Below are 20,135 nucleotides of genomic sequence, written 5' to 3'. Positions count from 1 at the left end.
CTATTTGGGGTCTTTTCTGATTCCACACAAATCTTAAGCTGATTTTTTCCAACTCTCTGAAGAAAGTCCATGGTATTTTGATAGGGATTGCATTAAATGTGTAAATTTCCCTGGGTAGCATTGACATTTTCACAATATTAATTCTTCCAATCCATGAGCATGGAATATTTTTCCATCTCTTTGTGTCTTCCTCAATTTCTTTCAGAAATGGTTTGTAGTTTTAAGAGTATAGATCCATTACCTCTTTGGTTAGGTTTAACTTATCCTTTTGGGTGCAATTGTAAATGGGATTGACTCCTTAATTTCTCTTTCTTCAGTCTCATTGTTAGTGTATAGAAATGCCACTGATTTCTGGGCATTGATTTTGTATCCTGCCACACTGCCAAATTGCTGTATGAGTTCTAGCAATCTTGGGGTGGAGTCTTTTGGGTTTTCTATGTAGAGTATCATGTCATCGGTGAAGAGGGAGAGTTTGACTTCTTCTTTGCCAATTTGAATGCCTTTTATTTCTTTTTGTTGCCTGATTGCTGAGGCTAGGACTTCCAGTACTATGTTGAATAGAGGTGGTGAGAGTGGACATCCCTGTCTTGTTCCTGATCTTAGGGGAAAGGCTCCCAGTGCTTCCCCATTGAGAAGGATATTTGCTGTGGGCTTTTCATAGATGGCTTTTAAGGTGCTGAAGAATATTCCCTCTATCCCCACACTCTGAAGAGTTTTGATCAGGAATGGATGCTGTATTTTGTCAAATGCTTTCTCTGCATCTATTGAGAGGATCATATGGTTCTTGTTTTTCTCTTGTTGATGACCTATCACATTGATTGCTTTACGAGTGCTGAACCAGCCTTCCATCCCAGGGATAAATCCCACTTGGTCATGGTGAATAATCTTCTTAATGTATTGTTGTATCCTATTGGCTAGTATCTTGTTGAGAATTTTTGCATCCATGTTCATCAGGGATATTGGCCTATAATTCTCCTTTTTGGTGGGGTCTTTGTCTGGTTTTGGAATTAAGGTGATGCTGGCCTCATAGAACGAGTTTGGAAGTATTCCATCCCTTTTTATCTTTTGGAACAGCTTTAGTAAAATAGATATTGTTACTTCTTTAAACATTTAATAGAATTCCCCTGGGAAGCCATCTGGCCCTGGACTTTTGTGTCTTGGGAGTTTTTGATGACTGCTTCCATTTCCTCCCTGGTTATTGGCCTGTTCAGGTTTTCTATTTCTTCCTGTTCCAGTTTTGGTAGTTTATGGTTTTCCAGAAATGTGTCCATTTCTTCTAGATTGTCTAATTTATTAGTGTATAGCTGCTCATAATACGTTTTTAAAATCGTTTGTATTTCCTTGGTATTGGTGGTGATCTCTCCTTTTTCATTCATGTTTTGATTAATTAGAGTCTTGTCTCCTTTGTTTTTAAAAAGGCTTGCTAATGGTTTATCTATCTTATTCTTTCAAAGAACCAACTCCTGGTTTTGTTGATCTGTTCCACAGTTCTTCTGGTCTCTATTTCATTGAGTTCTGCTCGAATCTTTATTAACTCTCTTTTTCTGCTTGGTGTAGGTTTTATTTGCTCTTCTTTCTCCAGTTCCTTTAGGTGCAAGGATAGCTTGTGTATTTGCGATTTTCCAATTTTTTGAGGGATGCTTGTATTGTGATATATCTCCCTCTCAGGACTGCTTTTGCTGTATCCCAAAGATTTTGAATGGTTGTATCTTCATTCTCATTAGTTTCCATGAATCCTTTTAATTCTTCTCTAATTTCCTGACCCTTTCATCTTTTAGCAGGATGCTCTTGAACCTCCACGTTTTTGAATTCCTTCCAAATTTCTTCTTGTGATTGAGTTCAAGTTTCAAAGCATTATGGTCTGAGAATATGCAGGGGACGATCCCAATCGTTTCGTCTCGGTTCAGACCTGATTTGTGACCCAGTATGTGGTCTATTCTGGAGAAAGTTCCATGTGCACTTGAGAAGAATGTGTATTCAGTTGCATTTGGATGTAAAGTTCTGTAGATATCTGTGAAATCCATCTGGTCCAGTGTATCATTTAAAGCTCTTGTTTCTTTGCAGATATTGTGCTTAGAAGATGTGTCATTTGCAGAAAGTGCCATGTTGAAGTCTCCTACTATTAGTGTATTATTATCTAAGTATGTCTTTGGTTATTGATATATTTGGCAGTTCCCACATTAAGGGCATAAGTATTCATGATTGTTAGGTCCTCTTGTTGGATAGATCCTTTAAGTATGATATAGTATCCCTCTACATCTCTTACTACAGTCTTTAATTTATCTTATAGGAGAATGGCTACCTCTGCTTTCTTTTGAGGACCATTTGAATGGTAAATGGTTCTCCAAACTTTCATTTTCAGGGTGTAGGTCTAAGATGAGTCTCTTGTAGACAGCAAATAGTTGGGTCTTGTTTTTCATCCAGTCTGAAACCCTGCGTCTTTTGATGGGATCATTAAGCCCATTCATGTTCAGAGTTACTATTGAAAGATATGAATTTAGTGTCATCATGATACCTATTCAGTCCTTGTTTTTGTGGATTATTTCTTTGGACTACCTCTTTCTTTTACAGAGTCCCCCTTAAAATTTCTTGCAGAGCTGGTTTGGTGGTCACATATTCTTTCAGTTCCTGCCTATCTTGGAAGCTCTTTATCTCTCCTTCTTTTCTGAATGAGAGCCTTGCTGGATAGAGTATTCTTGGCCGCATGTTCTTCTCATTTAGGACCCTGAATATATCCTGCTAGCCCTTTCTGGCCTGCCAGGTCTCTGTGGAGAGGTCTGCTGTTAATCTAATACTTCTCCCGATAAAGGTTAGGGATGTCTTGTCTCTTGATGCTTTAAGGATTTTATCTTTGGAATTTGCAAGTTTCATTATTAGATGTTGAGGTGTTGAACGATTTTTATTAATTTTAGGGGGGGATCTCTCTATCTCCTGGATCTGAATGCCTGTTTCCCTTTCCAAATTAGAGAAATTCTCAGGTATGATTTGTTCAAATATGGTTTCTGGTCCTCTGTCCCTTTTGGCGCCCTCTGAACCACAATTAAACCTAGATTTTTCCTTCTGAGGCTGTCATTTATTTCCCTTAACCTTTCATCATGGTCTTTTTTCTCTTTTTTCGTCAGCTTCCTTCCTTGACATCAACTTGTCTTTTATGTCACTCACTCTTTCTTCCACGTCATTAACCTTCATCGTTAGGACCTCTAGTTTGGATCGCATGTCATTTAATTGATTTTTATTTTCGACCTGATTAGATCTAAATTCTGCAGTCATGAAGTCTCTTGAATCCTTTATGCTTTTTTCCAGAGCCACCAGTAGCTTTATAATTGTGCCTCTGTGTTGGCTTTCTGACATCAAATTGTAATCCAAATTCTGTAACTCTGTGACAGAGAGGACTGTTTCTGATTCTTTCTTTTGTGATGAGTTCTTCTTTCTAGTCATTTTGCTCAGTGCAGAGGGGCTAGAAACGAATTGTACTGGAAAAAGGAAGAAAAAAAGAAGAAAAACAACAACAACAACAACAACAACAACAAAAACAACAAGGAGAGATATCCTCTGGTTCTATATACTGTAAATAAATCCCTTGACTTCCCCTGGAGCTTTCCAGTGCTGCTCAGCCAAGAACTTGCTCTTCCACTGTCCTTTCAGCTGGTCTTCTGGGGGAGGGGCCTGCTGTGCTGATTCTCAGGTTTGAGCACCTGGGGGAGCTGCCCGTCCCCTGCCTGGTGCACGGGTCAGCCGGAGCTGTTTATCCTGTGAGGCCCCTGTTCCCTGGCAGCCCCGCCCCTCCCAGGCACAGGGTGACACCAGGAGGAAGTACAGCCCCAGTGGCGGCAGCCAGCTCTGCAGCCCTAGAGTCAGCCCCCGCAGTAACCACGGAGCTCTCTGTCTGCAGGGCCTGGAGGCTCCGGGGCGGGGCCGCTGATCTGCTCAGCTCGGGGCAGGAGCGTCCTCGCTGTCCTGGGCCCTCCTGGCCTCTGCCTGTCCCGGGGGAGGCCGGATCCTGGGCCGTGTCCCGGCACCCTGGGGTCCCGGCCACAGCTCCCGAAAGCAGCAGGTGCAGCCCCCTCCACCCGGAGCGGCCGCCTGAGTTGCTCCCGAGGCCCCGCCAGGGAGATCGGCTGGCGGTGTGTGGGGCACTCTCCCCCGGGGGCCCCTCCTCTGTTAGTGACCCTAGGAACCTGGAGGCTCCACTGCCCCTCCTGCGCTTCTGCCCGGTTTCCCTGTGAGCGCCTTTCCATCCGGGAAGAATCCGGAGCAGATTCTTAAAGTTCCTGCTTCTCCGGGGCTGGGCTTTCTTGTCCTGAGGCTCCTGCCACCCAGCTTTAGCCTGGCTCCTCACGGGGCTCCTCCTCCCTTGATTCTTTTTTATTTTTTCCACCTTTCTACTTGTTAAAAGCAAAAATCCTTCTCTCTGTAGCGTTCCAGCTGTTCTCTCTTTAAATCTCAGGTCAGATGCATAGGTTTTCAGGCTTATATGAAAGTTATCTAGGTAAGTTGGTGGGGACAGGTGACTTGGGGACCCTACTCTTCCACCATCTTGCCCCGCCCCTATTCCAATTCCTACTGACTGACTTCCCATGGATCCTGGTGGATGGGAACAAGTCCAGAATTAATTTATTTTGGATGAATCAATATGATGTTACCTGCACCTAAGTATTGTGGCACAAATTCATATTATTTACATGTTTAGGGTGCACCCACCCACTGCTCCTCCTAAGAAGCCCTAATCTGTACCTGTGCTCTTTGCCCTTCCACAGGTGACTGGACAAGCAGTCTCATGTGGACTCTGTAGAATGGCTTGAAAAGTACAGCTGGGACAACTGGGTTCTCTGGGCCTCCCACAATATGAATGATGGAAAGAAGTTGTCAGGAATTGTAAGCATAGAGCCAAGAGGCCATGGAGAGCTGGGGCCAGCGTGAACGAGAGGGAGTTCAAGCTACAAGGGAGAGGAGCCGGCCTGAGTGGAGGAGGCTGGCCAGGAGGGAGGGTGCAACAGAACATTCTAGAAACAGGAGCAGAGATGACAGGCACTTGCTGCCTCTGGAAGGCAGAGAAACCCTAGCACCTTACTGGTTAATCCTAGAGCTGGTCCTGTGAGGTCTGTACTTCAGCCCTGTTCATGATGCACTGGAAACCCACTCGTTACATTTTTTTATTTGGAGGTACCTCTTACTCAGGCTGGCTTGAACGGGCATCTGTTCCTTGCCCCTTGAATACTGACATCCTATGACTTCCTCCAAGCAGACTGCAAAGTGAGGCCTGGATATACCACAGCCTGAGACTTTTCATCTGAAGTAACTAGTCTGATTCTTTCCACCACAGCCTATATGACGTGATGGATGATTTGCTCACAACAGCCTAGCCGTAAGGAAACACAAACTACGAGCTGATCACTGAAAGGCAAGTCCCATCGAATCTGGAGCAACTGCAGTTGCCGTGAGTTAGGCCTCTTCACATTCCCAGATCATCCTATGAAACCATCACAAAGGGAAAATGAACACGCCCTAATCTGCATGCAGTGATCCCTCTGTAGTCAGCACTCATGCACATATGGTTTTTCTGATTTTTCTGAGCGGCCCAAGAACTGAATTGGGACAAAATTGTATGATTGGCTTAAATGCTGCAAAATCATTAAAAAGGGGCCTCTGAGTGAACTTGCTTTGAAGGCTCAGCGCAAGAACACTCAAAATTTTACCCCACAAGAAAACAAGTTTTCTGTTGGAATACATATTTTATCATGTTAATTCTATCAAAGAAGTGCTTTTCTATTCTTGCTAAATAAAAGGGCTGTCAGAGTATTGACAAAGGGTAGGGAAAGGGACCCACAAAAGCTACACTGAATACTCTTTGTAGAACCCATGTCTATCCCTACAGGTGTAGAAAGAGGCAAAAAATTTGTCTTCAGCTGATACCAGAGTTGAGTTTTGGCGAAAGTTAGTCTGAAAATACCAAATCCCCTTTTGGGCTGATCTACCCCTCCCACCCCTCCTTACCACTGGGGTTTTTTTGGCTGCAAGTTTGGCCCATAATTTCACAAAGTAGTTTCTGTCTGTAGACTCCAGCAAATCACACAAAGTCCAAGTGGTGAGCTTCCTAGAAGGCTCTTCAGATTTCAGCTGAGGTATCTTAATATCTGGTAGGGAAGAAACCAAAGTTTACAGGTAAAAGGCATGAAAAGGGGTAGGGGAAACTTTGTGAAGTGAGGGAAATGCTTTGTGTCTGGACTGTCCCAAACACAGCAAAATGAATAAAGTGTGTGTGTTTCAACTTGAGAGTAAGATAATTAAAATATGTCTTAGGAAACAAGGTAATAATTATTATTGATTATAGGAAAGTCAGGTGATAGCACCTAGTAGAAATGTCCTGGGAGTACACTTGGTGCTCACCAGTATAGCCTTAGAAAGGGAACCGAAGTAAACCTTGGCACACACAGTACATAACTGAAAAGCCACACTGATAATTAAATTCCATTTGATAAAACTCCCCTAAAAGGCTAGAAAGAAAATAAAATATGCAATGCAGAGAATAAACTTAAAAAAAATAATGGAAAGGATGATGAGGTCACTGTTTACAGAATTTATTCATAAATAATGCTGAAAGTTTCCTTTAAAACATTAGACTGCCCAGAGACCTGGAATATAAAGAATAAAAGTTTCTATTACTGCTCACCCATAGGGATCCCTGGTGTAAGTGCTTTTGGACATATAGGAGTGTCAACATTTTTAGGAATATTGCTCTAAAGATGCTAAATTTCAAAATTTTTTAAATGCTAAAATAAATTATTTCCACATGTCCCACCAATCAATATGGCTGACTGAGCAGACATGGGAAGCTCCCTCCACCCAAAGACAAGAAAACACTTGGTAATATAGGACAGAAATTTATTTTGCATCATACATAGCAAAGCTGAGAAACCAAGAAAGAAAAATTTCCAGGTGCTGGAAGTGAAGGTTCCAAGTCGGAAGAGTGGGAACTGATACCAAGAAGTCAGAGTGCTTCTGGGGCTGAGGCTTCTGTACAGAGAGAGGGCAGCGCCTAGGTTCTTGATGCAGAAGACCTGGGCTCCTTGATGAGGTGAGGAGCTGCAGAGGGGGGGTCTGGAAGTCTCAGCACTCAGACCCAGGACTGTGCCTGGACCACAGGTGTCACCTGGACGAGGGCAGAGACACTTGTGGGAAGGCAGGCCTCAGATGCTGTGTTGTGTGCTGGTATGGAACCTCAACTCCAACCCCGCCTGCCTGCAACACCCGACTGCATGGCAATCCTAGGCCAATAAGGTAAGGAAAGTGCTGTTGTAGACAACTGAAAGTATTTAATCATGTTGGGAAGTCTAAAGCTCCACAACCCAGCACCTGCCTTGAGAGAGAGAGAGAGAATCAGAAGATGCAGCAAATGAGGGAATCCACATCCAAGGAATTCCAGGCAATAGTCCAAACTAAGGAACACTGAGGTAACTACGGTTATAACAACAGTCCTAGTGATAACAAGGGATGATCTTGTGTGGAGACCTCCTCTGTTAAATCTTCCTGATGGAAAAGCCATTAGATCCATATTTGTTGAGTACCTCCTGTGAGTCAGCCAGTGAGCTGGACGTTGGGGACACAGCAGCAGATTAAAAAGTCCTGAGCTGTGGGAATTACATTCTAATGTTGGGGAGAGACAACACTCAGATGATGGCAGGTGGCAGTAAGTACAACGAAGCAACGGGAAGCCAGATAAGGGGACAGAGTGAGAAAGGGTGTGATGGTCAGAGAAGTCCTCTCTAAGGGGGTGACATCTGGACAGACATCTAAAACCACAAAAGAAGCATTTAAATATCTGGGACAAAGGCATTATTGTGCAGAAAGAGGGGCTTCATATAAGGACCCAGGAACATACCTAACATAACTGAATTACGTAAAGAATTGACATGGCTGATGCAAGGGGTGGAATGAGATGGAGAGGATAGATCCTGTGCTCATTTAAAAGAGAGAGAGAAACAGAACACCTGTCCTCTTGATGGGACTCTAAGAACCAAGAGCATTGGGAAAAAGACCAGATAAATTTGAGAAAAGTTAAAACAGTAAAGAAATAGAAGCTATATTTATTGAGAGAATTTCCACAAAATTTCCAATATTATATATAAATACAAAAGCATACTCAAAGTACAGTATATGTGTCAGGGTTCCTTCTTCTACCTTTCTGAGATATAAGCAATCTGTCTTAGGTCTTACGTCATGGTGTGAACAATTCCAGTTCAATCTGATGATACAAGAGGACTATAATTCCAACAATTTAATGTCTTTATGGTTTCTCAAAAATATATTTTGGGTAAAGATAATGTGTTTCCATTACTATTAAATTACCTTGCAATGCCACTACTTCAATGACTTGGACTCCTATAATGAGGATTTCATACAGTTCTTAAGACAGTTTCTAATGTTTTAATATATCAATAGACAAAGTATTTTGCTTCTCAATTAAAAATATATAATTATCATTGTTATAATACCCTGCAACAAAAGTTTCTTAACATAATATTATTCAAAGTATCTAAATTAAAGTCAACCTTAAGGCAACATTAAAATATATGTATAAATCACAGTCCACAAAAACAACAAAGTTCTTCAGTATAAAGGGCTGGTTAAATTTATTTAAACACCTACCATGAAGCACAAATGAATTTAATTATGCATGACATATTTTAAAATTATTTTATATATTAGTATCATTATTAAATGCCAGAAAATATAAATGAATTACCTGGATCAAGTGGAAGTACATCTCAAATTAATTCTAAGTAGCTTAGACCTTTTTTTATTTAGACCCCTATCCCTTTGCAGTCAAGAGAGTTAAAATAATTCACATTAAACATTTTAAAAGCAGCAGCAGATAATCCAACCTAAATAACAAATGCAGTAGGAGCCAGGTACCCAAGAATAAAACATTTTGAGTATATATTTAATATCATACCATCACACAGACTAAACGAGGCCTTTTCCTACATAAAGAGAGGCAACACAAAATGTTGATCTGACATTACTGGCACACAGCCACATGGCCATGTCAATAACTTGTAATAAAATTAGAATTTGGGAATCAGACTGAATATTTTGAGAAACAAAACCCCTACTTTAATAACCAATTTTTCTACATTAATAAGCCTATTTATATAGCAAAGCAACTAAGTCATTTTCCTGTTCAAAAATATGAGACTAAACACTTGTAAATATATAGAGTTTTTGACATTTAAATAAAACCCTGGGGGAAAATGAAGAATTTGTCGCTCTTTGAAAAAAAAAACCTAGAATTTGTCTCTTTTTCAAGACAATCAAAAATGTATGACTTGGAAACAGGTTTTAATTTTCAACAGAAGTTCTCAGATAACCAATGGTTTCAGAATCATTCATTTCCCCCACCCCCACTCAAATGGGGTTTAAAAAAACAACAACACATGTTTATTCAGGTAACTGTTTTTGTTTTTTAACTGGCAAGAATAAGTTATCCCTCAATGATTAAATACATACATAATACATAGGTACTTGTAAAACCACTATAAAGGAGTCTCAATACTGAAGCTGTAACTATAAAAAAGGCCCAAACCAAATTAATGCACAACAATCTGTGATACACTGTTTATTTTTAATGAGATTTACATAATTTTAATGGAAAATTAAAGGAAAACTCAGTTAATTTGGAAGTATTATCACAAAACTAAAGGTTCTGAAAAAAGCTATATTTTTCTAGGGCAGAATTAAATCTCAAAAGTCTTATCTGTGCTTCCAAGGAAGGAATAAAAGCAAAAAACACACAATCACATAGTATCCATAATTTTCCATAGCAAAATAAGCTTTTATATGTGGAAAGCTAACAAGTCCAAGGAAATAGAGTAATAATGTCCATATATATATATATATATATATATATATATATATATATATATGAATACATTGATTAAACTGTTCAAGCAGTAAAGTGCTCTATTCTTGAGTTTCCAGTCAAAGAAATAATCAGCTACTTAGAGAACAGATTCTGAGGACAAAGCATGTGAATGTGTATTCTCACACAGAATGAGGTACAAAAGAGAAATATTTCTTTCCATTGAACTTCACACTGAAACCTGCTTGGTACAGCTGAACGAACGGGCTGAATACTTGGGCCCCGTATTTAGAATGTCCTAATTAGAACATATATAAGAGGGGTGCCTGGCTGGCTCAGTCAGTGGAGGAGGCGACTCTAGATCTCAGGGTTGAGAGTTCCAGCCCAATGCTGGGTATAGAGCTTACTTACAAATAAAAACATAAACTTAAAAATAAAATCAAATAAAACATATAACACTAGAACCCTGAATCTCTGGGGTTTTTTTAAGTGGATGAATTTATGACGAAGTAGTTAATTGATGCTTTGAAGGAGTTAAGATATAGGACAGGCAAATTTCAAGACTGGAAACTTGACATATAAGATCTGCATACATATAGCATTTGGGCAAGAGGAAGGAGGAGGAGGAGATCGCAAAGAAACCTTCGGGGAGCCTGCATAGACAGGAAAACCTTCTTCTTTAAATATGTTTTATAATGAGGCTGGTGATGAGACTTCCACCCAAGCCTAAACTCTCACCTCTGGCAAGCGTGAGGTGCTCCCTAAACACTTGTCCTTCAAGAACAGCCTTTTCAGAGATGTTATTTCATTGGTCAATTCCTCTAGGAAAGACTTTTTTTGGGGGGGAGGGGGGCGGGTCTTTCTCACTTTACTTTCCTTTGCGAAAACTGAGGGTCTTTAGATTAGGTAAGCTTGTAATGTCAGTCTTGGTCTTATCTCACCACAAAAGGAAAACAGAATGCCCACTATCTGGTAATTGAGTTCCCAGTTAAATCACTTGATAGTATTTACTATCTAACCAATCTGAAACATAGGATAGAAATGGTTTTATCAATAAGGAACTAACAATACTAGATAGCATTTAATGAGCATGTACTATGTGCCAGGTGCCATGACAAGCCTTTTATGCGTGGATCTGCAAGTAGAATTCATTATGACCCTAGGGCTGGTGTTTCCCCAACTCACTTCTCCAAGCTGCGATGCTGCATGTGAATGCCCGCAAAACAATCTCTTGATCTCAGCAACATTTTGCTCAACTTCAATTTCTTTCCAATATTATTCTAATTCTGCCTAAGCTCCTTAATTCGACCAAGGTTGTTGAAGTTTTTAAAAGGATTGTCAGAGAAGACCATCCTGTTTGCCAAGTATTTCTAATTTGACGTGTTAAATCCCATTAATGATAAAATGCTATTTTTAAGATTTATTTGCTTACATGTTCAGACTAACACTCATATACACACTATGTGCTAGACATTGCCCTTCAATTTATTAACTCATTTACTTCTCACAATCTTGAGGTAGGAACTGTTATTGTTTCTACATGAGAACCCTGTAACTTGCCCAAGGTCACACAGCTAGACTGTACTAGTGCTGGAATTCCCTATGGTTATTTTGACCATTGGTGTTATTTTAAATAATTTCTAAGGTTACAAACTTAAAAAAAAGGCCCCCAGCTTTTGCTAATCTTGCCGTCACTCTTGCCTGCACCTTGAAGATGAAAGATTTGGTGGTCTAACATTATTTATCGATCATCAATACAAAGAAACAGCTCAGCTCTTCTTATTCTCTTCTCTGAATGCCTGGTCAAGAAAGTGATTTCTAGAAGTAGGTCTTTCAAACTGAAGTAATTAAATTCATTTATGAACATATTGTCCTAGATACTATATAAATAGTGCAATTATCTAAATAGAATTTGGAGGATCTTTTACGCCAACAAGATGATTTCAGGGTTGTCATGGAGCAAAAGGAAAGGCAGTCAGCTAAGTACTTAGTGCTGAAAACACGACTGATCAAGATATTTTTTGAAGTTTTTTTTTTTTTTTAGCTTTTCATAAGAACATATTTGTATGCATATGATTTGGACATATATTCTCTGGAGCCCTTGAATTGACAGTGAGCGTAACTGCCAATACATTGCATCCTTGCTATTGTCCCAGAAAAGAATTCAGCATAAGTCATGTCAACCCATCCCGTCTCACGTGAAGCAACTAGAGCAGGGAAGCATCTTGTCAATAGGCCTCTAGGAACAGCACCATACCAAAGCTCCAGAGAGCTCAGGCAGGGTTTTTCTTAAAGGTTTATTATTTATTTATTATTATTAATTTATGATAGACATGGGGGGGTGGAGAGAGAGAGAGAGAGAGAGAGAGAGAAGGAGAGAATGGCAGAGACAGAAGCAGGCTCCATGCAGGGAGCACAACGCGGTACTCGATCCCGGGACTCCAGGATCACGCCCTGGGCCAAAGGCAGGCGCTAAACCGCTGAGTCACCCAAGGATCCCCTCAGGCAGGGTCTTTCAAACTGCAGGTTGCAAACTAAATTGTGGAATCCATTTAGTAGGCTATGACCAGCATTTTTTAAAATAAGGATTAAGCAGAACAGAAAACATCAGGCTGTATCATCACTGCAGTGAGTTTGTTTCATACTTGTGTCTCCTGTGGGTGTCTGTGTGTAGGTCATGATTTTGTAAAATATATTCTAGTTACAGGTTTGGGGTCTGAAAGCTTGGAAGCTACTGTTCTGAGTCCTAACTGGGTGTGATTTTCTAGTACTAAGCTCTACTTTCAATAAACTACAGTTCTGGATTCTTCATACCCAGCCAGGAGAGTCAGTTGTCACAAATGGATCATAAAAGGAACCTTAAGTTTTATCCAGTCCAACTAATCACCCACCATATGGAGGCTTCCTGTAAGATTCCCTACACAGAGCCTCTAAGTTCTCAAGAAAGCCTGTTTGTTCCTCTGTACAGGACTTCTAACTTTTAGAAAGTTCCTCATTATGCCAAATTGAAATAGAACATAAGGTTGCTCTTTCACAAGACAGATTTTCATATGTGTGAATGTGGTTCCATGTAACCTTTTCTGAATAAACACAGGTTCGCTGTAGAAAATTTGGAAAATACTAAAAAGCATAAATGAGAAAATAAAAATGATCCATAATCCAACCACCCAGAACAAACAACTGAAATAATGGGCTATATACACCTCCTAAACCTACTTCCTCCCTAATTGTAACAAATATTTTCCTCTTCTCTATATTCTTCTACAAAATGATTATAATGGCAACATCACATCCTACATATAGCTATACCATAACTTTTTTTCCATAACTTATTTTTATAATCCCATTGGGTGGCTGTATTATTTCCAGATTTTATTATAAAGGCATTAATAGGAACATCCTTCTAAATCGATCACTTCCTTGTGATAAGTCTTAGAGTTACTAAATTAAAGATGGGCAAAATTTAAAGGCTCTGACAGATACTGTCAAACTGTCCCCTCAAAAGTTGTGCCAACTTACTTTCTCAATGGCGACACAGAAAGTGTGCTTACCCTTAACCTCACCAAGAATAGACATTAATCTACTTTCCATCTTTGCCAGTTTGGTACCCCCTAAATCTAATCTATTTTAATTTACAGAGGTAGTGAAAGGTAACTATTTTTTAACATCTATTTTGGCCATTTTTCTCTCCTCACTTGTGAATAACCTGACCATGTCCTTTGTCCAATTCTCTTTTGAGGCTTGAAAATAACTGATGTTGTTCCTTAAATATCTGAAGGTTTTTATTCCTGTTTACTTCAAGACTAGGTGCCAGACTTCCTTTAAAAAGCTAAAGGATCATATTAGCTAATGGACTAAAGTCTGAAATGTTTTTTGCTTTCCCATAAAGATCACTTTGCTGAGGAATACAGCAAATGGAAGTCATATGAACTCTGTCAACATAGATAGAAAATGATAATTCTCATACAACTAAAAAGCACAAATTTCCATTATGCTGAGAACATAATAGCAGTAAAATTCTCCCACCACAGAATGGTCAATGATTGTCACTACTCCTTTCTTTGGACTACAAACAAAATGCTGCCCAGCTGCACTGAACCCAGGACATTTTATGTCCTATCAAAACACAACCCTTATGACATCATGAACCCCTGGGAAGGGAGCCAGGGCTTCAGCTAAGTAAGACAAAGGGAAATTTGGCTTTTCACTTCCGTTTAGAACCCTAATAAAAAAGCAACAGCAATGGCTTAAGGAGCCTCAGGACCCATTGCTCAAGGAGGAAACCCAAGTATTTTTTTTTTTTTTTTGAAAGTTCTCACCTGTGGTCATTGTGCCTCTGAAATGCTCCATTCACAGCTCATAAAATGAGGGGCAGTTATCCTTATTTTCTCCCTTTCCCATCTGTCCTTCCCCCCGCCCCCCCAAATCCAATCCAGATACCTCCTGAATCTGTCCATTCCTGCCACAGTGTCTCATTTCAGGCCCTTACCATCTTGTTAGGACTATTGCAACAGCTTCCCAGCCATCCTTCTGACCCCCTATATGGACTACCTTAAATTTATCCTCCATACCAACTCTAGACATGTACCTCTAAGATAAAAATTTAACTCTTCAATGGCTTTCCATTGTTAGAAAATCAAGTTTCGAAATTCATTATTAGCATAGCACAAGTTGCCCTTTGGATCTAGAGATACCTACAGCTCTCCTAACATTTGGATCCTTAGGAAAAAAAATCCTGTGCCTGCTCTTACTGCCATGCTTAGGCTTACACTGTTCCCTCTTCTGCGAAACCTTCACTCTCTCCTGTCAATCTAATTTTGCGACCCTGAGAACTCGGCTGAAAGAGGACCTCCTCTTGGAAGCATTGGCTGATCCAATTCTGCCATCCCAGGCTGCATTTGGTGTCCTTTCTTGGTATCCTGATGATATTCCAGAAAAGTTACTAAGTGGGTTTGCCTATTTGACATTGAACCTAGCCCTGTGTGCTATGGGGCTTCCAGCTGCCCCAATCACATGGTGGTGTAATGAACTCTCTTGTCTATCTCTTTCAGTAAAAGAGCTCCTTGAAGTGTACTCGTCATCTTGCTATGTACATCTAACAACTAGCACAGTATCTGGCATATAGGAGATGCTCGATCAATGCTGGTTGGATGATTGAACTCAATAGAAGTTATATGTTAAAAAAAAAATCACCTTATCACTATGATCTTTGGAAAACCAGATAATTCAAAGGGTAATTATTAGTATAACACAGGCTCTTCATGTTACAAAAGGACTGCATCTTGGATTTATAAAATGTCAATTTCCTGACCTTGAAATAATATTTGCCATACATTTAATTTTGTCAACACGTACCTTTTGTATATGGTAAGATCCATTTATATAGGCACTGAGTCCTCAAATTTTTGGTATTTTTTAAATACAGGATGCCAAACACAGCTTCAGATGCTGCTTTTCACACAGCAAGCACTCAATAAATACCTAGTTTTAAGAGTCAAATATTGGGTTGGCTGCTTTGCTCACAATTAGCTGCCTTCTGGGAATGTAGCCTCCATATACTTGAGGAGGAGGCCCAGTGGTTAATGTGTATGTGACCCCATCTCTGGCCTGAGTAGATTAGTTTAAGAGTGAGCACCTGACCTAATCAATACCTTTCCCTGAAAATTTTTTTTTAATTTTAGGATTAAGGAACATGTAAATTAATCCCTTTCTGGCGGTGGGAGCTGCCAGATGTAAAACCAGATATAAAACTTGAGAGATATTGGTAGCCATATTTGCTGCCATGGGTAGAAACTTGTATATAATCCACCTAAATCAAAGAGAAAGAGCCATCATGGAGAAAGAAAAACAATGAGAGTCCAGTTGATGACAGAAAATACTGGAGATGCTGAGTGTCTGCATTATGTTCAGTAACTGGTCTCCAATCTGAGGCTGTGCTGCAACTGTGCCCTCCCCAGAGTTTGGTGGTGTGAGATATTCCACTCCTTTCTTGCAGATTCCCGTAAGCTGGCCCAGGTTAGACTCCTGTCACTTGCCAGCAAGAGAATTCTTATCTATAAAGGAAAAGGATCGGTAAAGGAAAACTGACTCCCCTGGACCCTTTCCCCAACAACTCTTTCAACTGATTCAACCAGGTGGTTTGGCATAACAAAGGCATGGGCATGAGGTTCCTATTCAGGGACGGAAGGAAGGTATTCATTTTAAAATACATTTCAAGCAAAAGTTGCAGGTAACATGTGCCGACGCAAATCTACAAATTGGAAGCATGCTTCAGTCACCGTGTCCTGTGTGCAAACAACTGTGTCCTCTGCCCACAAATGAACCGTGGGGTGGGAATCTTTATGGGGGTGACCAAGGCCCAGAAACCGCTAAGGCTTCCTTTCCTCAGGGTTCTCCTTCTGGCTCCCTCAATGCCAGTGGTATGCGAGAATTTTCTCATTTAGAAGTGAACCTTCCTAATGAGTTAAGCAAAAACGACGGCAACATGACAGAGCCTCAGCCAGAGTTCGAATGCATACAAGTCTAGATACAGAGGCGCCCTGCTGACACCAGGCTTTAGGACCGTCTCTGGAGATGGCCGCAGGGGCACTGTGTGCGGTGTAGCCCGCTCTAGGGGCTGCTCCTCTAGGCCACAGCGCCAAGCCACGACAGAGGCGCTGAGGTGCACAGGCTGGCTGCCTTCTAAGGATCCAATGGCTGGAGAGGGCTGTTGTCCACCTGCCTAGGTTTCCTGGGGGGCAGAAGGAAGCTGCTATATAGACTCCTGGTGCCCTGGCCATAGCTTTCCTTGCCGTGACAGCGCTGCCTCCAATGGGGCACAGCCGTTAAAGACCCAGGGGCTCCAGGATGGCTTAAACCTTGGTGCTCTGACTGCCCCGAGCTCGCCGTCTTCCTTTCCAGTCGGCCTGCTCCTCAGCAGACACCTGAGCCTGGGGCGTGGCGACAGAGCTCTTGTCCTTTGCTGTTCCCCCATGTTTCCAGTCGTGTTTGTCTTTGGCAGGCTGCCTGGAAGCACTGTCCCTTCGGCCAGAGCTCTCTGTGGTCTGGCGGGTCCCTCTATGGGCTGGTGTCTGTCTGACAGGCGGCTGGGTGGAGGCCTGCTGTGGGGACCCCGAAGCAGCCTGCCTCTTCTGAAACCTTCCCCTTCTATGAGCCTCTTCTTTCCTGCTCGGATGCTCCCTGGGAGCAGAATCGTCTGGTTTTGACTCTGCAGAGGACACCACACTCTGGAGAGGTCTCCTGGGCAGGCGCTGACCCTCCTGAGTTGGTTGGTCACCACTGAGGGTAGCTTTATTTTCCTGAGGCACTCCTCCAGAATGCTCTCTCTTCAAGGGTGGTCCTGTTCGGGTCACGGCTACCTTCTGAACCAGGTCATCTGGGGGGACGTTGGCACGGGCCTTTTTTCTGGAATAAGGTACCTTCTCCCGTTTCTCTACGTGTAATAGGGGATCCTCAGGCAATGGTTCGGCCTGGGGGAGTTCAAAGATTTCTGGCATTTGGACTTTTCTTCTCTGGCTCCCCTGAGGGCTCTGAGGCAGGCTGGGGCGAGGGTGGTCGGGTACCTTTGGGGAAGTCAGCTTCCTCTGGGATTCTGGCTGCGAGGCTGTCTGACGGCCTCTAGGCAGTGCCTTTTTCAGATGCCCTGGCCTTTCAGTGGTCTCTCTTTGAATAGGGAGTTTTTTTCCCCTAGCTCCTATCTGCTGTGCTGGCTCCCGGTTTTGGGGTAAAGCCTGCACATCTGAAATCTTCTTGCTGGGGGAGTGGCCTGCTTTGGGCGCTTGCCTTTCCTTTGCGGGCCTCGAATAATGGTGAGCCCTGGGGTTCTGGGGCAGCTGTTGTTCTGAGAAGGGGGTGGGAATCTGTGGAAGCCTAACCACCTGAGCCTCCTCTTCCCAGGGCAGATCAGGGGCAGCCTGTGGCGTGTGCTCCTGGACAGGGGTGCTGATAAGAGGGAGTTTCACCTCCCTGACCTTTCCTTCCTGGACTTGTTGAGTGCTGTGGTCCAGATGGGGGCTCTGATTTTGTGGTGGTTTGGACTGGGGAGGGCTGATGGGAGGAAATTTACTGGAGTCTCCTTCCTGAGCTGCTGGAGGCCTGGGGGAGGGAGTCATGGTTTGATCTGAGGCTGTTCCTAAAGCTTCCTCCCTGCTGGGTGAGAGGAGTTTGGGTGTGGGCCTCCGACTCTGGAGTGGAGCAAGGACCTGCGGCTGAGGCAACCTGGTGGGAGCCAGCCAGCTTCTGGGAAGCAAGGTCATTGCGTTGTCCCTGTGCTGGGTCTGTTTGAGGTCTGCTGAATCCTGAGGATGTGGCAATTCTGGGTAAGGAGTGCTAACCCGGACATATTCTGCTTTTGGGGTTCCTTCCGCTAGAGGTTGTTGAGAATCTTCTGGAGATGGTCCTGCTGTTTTGGCCCCATTCGGGTGGGAAGGGTCTCTTGGAGGCTCATAACGGGTACTGTTGGGTGGCAGAGCTACTGATTCAGTTTCCTTATCCTGGGTTCTCCGGGGGCTGGGGGAGGTTGGGCCAGACCCCTGTAGGGCTTCAGATGGCAGAGGGTCAGTGGAGGTTACCTTGGCCTCCCCTGATTCCTCATCTTGGTCCGGCTGAGGGCTGTGAGCTGGAGTTGGGTCAGGGTGCTGAGAAGGCTCTTGGGAAGGAGTGATGGAAGGCTGCCCTATCTTACCTGCTTTCACCTCAGATGTCATGGACTCATTTTCGGGGACATTTGTCATTATTATTTTTGAAGAAAGATCTGATTGTTGAACATCCTTTTCCTTCTGGTTTGGGGATAAGTCCTGAGCCTGCTGGGAAACACCAAGTGCTGATGAGCTGGACTGCGGAGGAGGCTCAGCACTGACATGGCTACTGGGAGAACATTCTTCTTGATGGGTTGCTCCCTGAGTCAGCTCTTGGTTCTGGAAGGGGGCTAGGTTCTGGTTTTCAGGGACCTGTGTTTGAATCTGCATTCCAGAGAGACGTTCTGTTATCTGGCCATCTGCTTGCAGTTTTGCCAAGCGCCTTGGGGATGGGACCAGGTGTGCTGGCACCCCGGAGGTGGTCTTCTTGCTAGAAGGAGCTCCTGCTTTAATATAAAAAGAAGTTAGCTAAAAACCTCTTAACACACACTATGTAACTAAGGAACTTTAGAAATGACAAAAAAATACCTTTTCCTTTTCTGATGCACATAGGCCCTTGAAAAGAATAAAATTACACAGAGAGAACTATAACCATCTCTTCCCCTTGGGGATCCTAGGTGTCTAGAATTCTCTTATTTCATAGAACTTAGAACAATTTTAGCCAACTGAAATCATGAGCTTCGGTAAATAAAAATAGATAGGCTTATTCACAGAACCAAAATTTTATGTCCAGGTCTGCAAATGGCAAGAATTTTTAAGCAAATGAAATTTAAAATTTCCACAGCTTAGAAGTCAGTGCTGCTTTTGATGGTAGAAACTAGAGGGTATACATCTAAGCTAGGGCAAGTTCCATTTGTTTCCTTGTTTAATAGCAGTCCCCTTCAAGAAACTGGAACCAGGAAGGTACAGGAAACTCAACAGGCAGTAAGTCAGTACTGAATGGAAGGAGGCAAAGAATGGATCCCACAGAAGCATGCAGTGTCATGGCTTAGAGGAGCCACTCCTGAGGATCTGCCCTCCCAGCTGCTGCCCTACCTCCAGGGCCAGTCTTTTCCCTCCAAGTCTACCTGGGTTTCAGCAATGGCTCTCAGAGGCCACTAGCACATTAATGTCATGGGGTGGGGAAGGGGACGTTTCCTTCGATCACCATGGGAGCAAGTTCTCAGTGTGATTCTGGTCTCATGGACCAACCATGGACACAATCAGCTCAGCAGGCACTTGTTTATGACAGAAGCCCATATATATATTCTGGTGGTCCATATAACATCTTAACCCAGTCTTCAGGACATGGCTCTGAAATGCTGTGGTCAGAGAGGGCACAGCAGTGTGGAACAGCCTTGAAGAAAATAGTCTCAGCTCACTTTGAGGTGACTGTAAGCTGAGTTAGACCTCTCAGATGACCCAAGGTTGGTCCAACCCCAGAAGCAAACCAGGCTCCTGACTACTGTCCCTTCTCCCTCACAAAGCAGGATGAGCGCGGACTACTCTGTGTCTTCACTGAACCTCCTGGTCTGGGCCTCCAGTTGAACCAGATGTCTCTGGGGATGGTGTTGGGGAAAAGCAGAGACAAGGAAAAGCTGGCCTCTTGGTGAGGTTTCCGAGGGGATGGCTCTGCTTATCATTCCTATAGCCCTAGTTCA

At 42.7% G+C, this 20,135-nt stretch overlaps 1 protein-coding gene across 6 annotated transcripts in view; it reads right to left on the bottom strand.

The window, feature by feature from the left end:
* Nucleotides 1-20,135, bottom strand: part of LRGUK (leucine rich repeats and guanylate kinase domain containing) — a 117,524-nt gene that overhangs the window by 24,485 nt on the left and 72,904 nt on the right. For 3 of the 6 annotated variants that reach the window (XM_041728193.1, XM_041728190.1, XM_041728192.1), the window contains exon 16: nucleotides 8,266-18,941. In XM_041728193.1, the coding sequence (XP_041584127.1) occupies nucleotides 16,711-18,941 (2,231 nt within the window). In that variant the 3' untranslated portion in view covers nucleotides 8,266-16,710. Of the gene's footprint in view, nucleotides 1-5,994; nucleotides 6,135-8,265; nucleotides 18,942-20,135 lie in introns of those variants that run through there. The other 3 variants (XM_041728195.1, XM_041728194.1, XM_041728191.1) reach the window with 3 other exon arrangements.

This window comes from Vulpes lagopus, chromosome 13, assembly GCF_018345385.1.
Source record: "Vulpes lagopus strain Blue_001 chromosome 13, ASM1834538v1, whole genome shotgun sequence".
NCBI classification, from domain to species: domain Eukaryota; kingdom Metazoa; phylum Chordata; class Mammalia; order Carnivora; family Canidae; genus Vulpes; species Vulpes lagopus.
The sequence above is the reverse complement of the archived record's forward strand: the minus strand, read 5'-3'. Positions and strand labels throughout refer to the sequence as shown.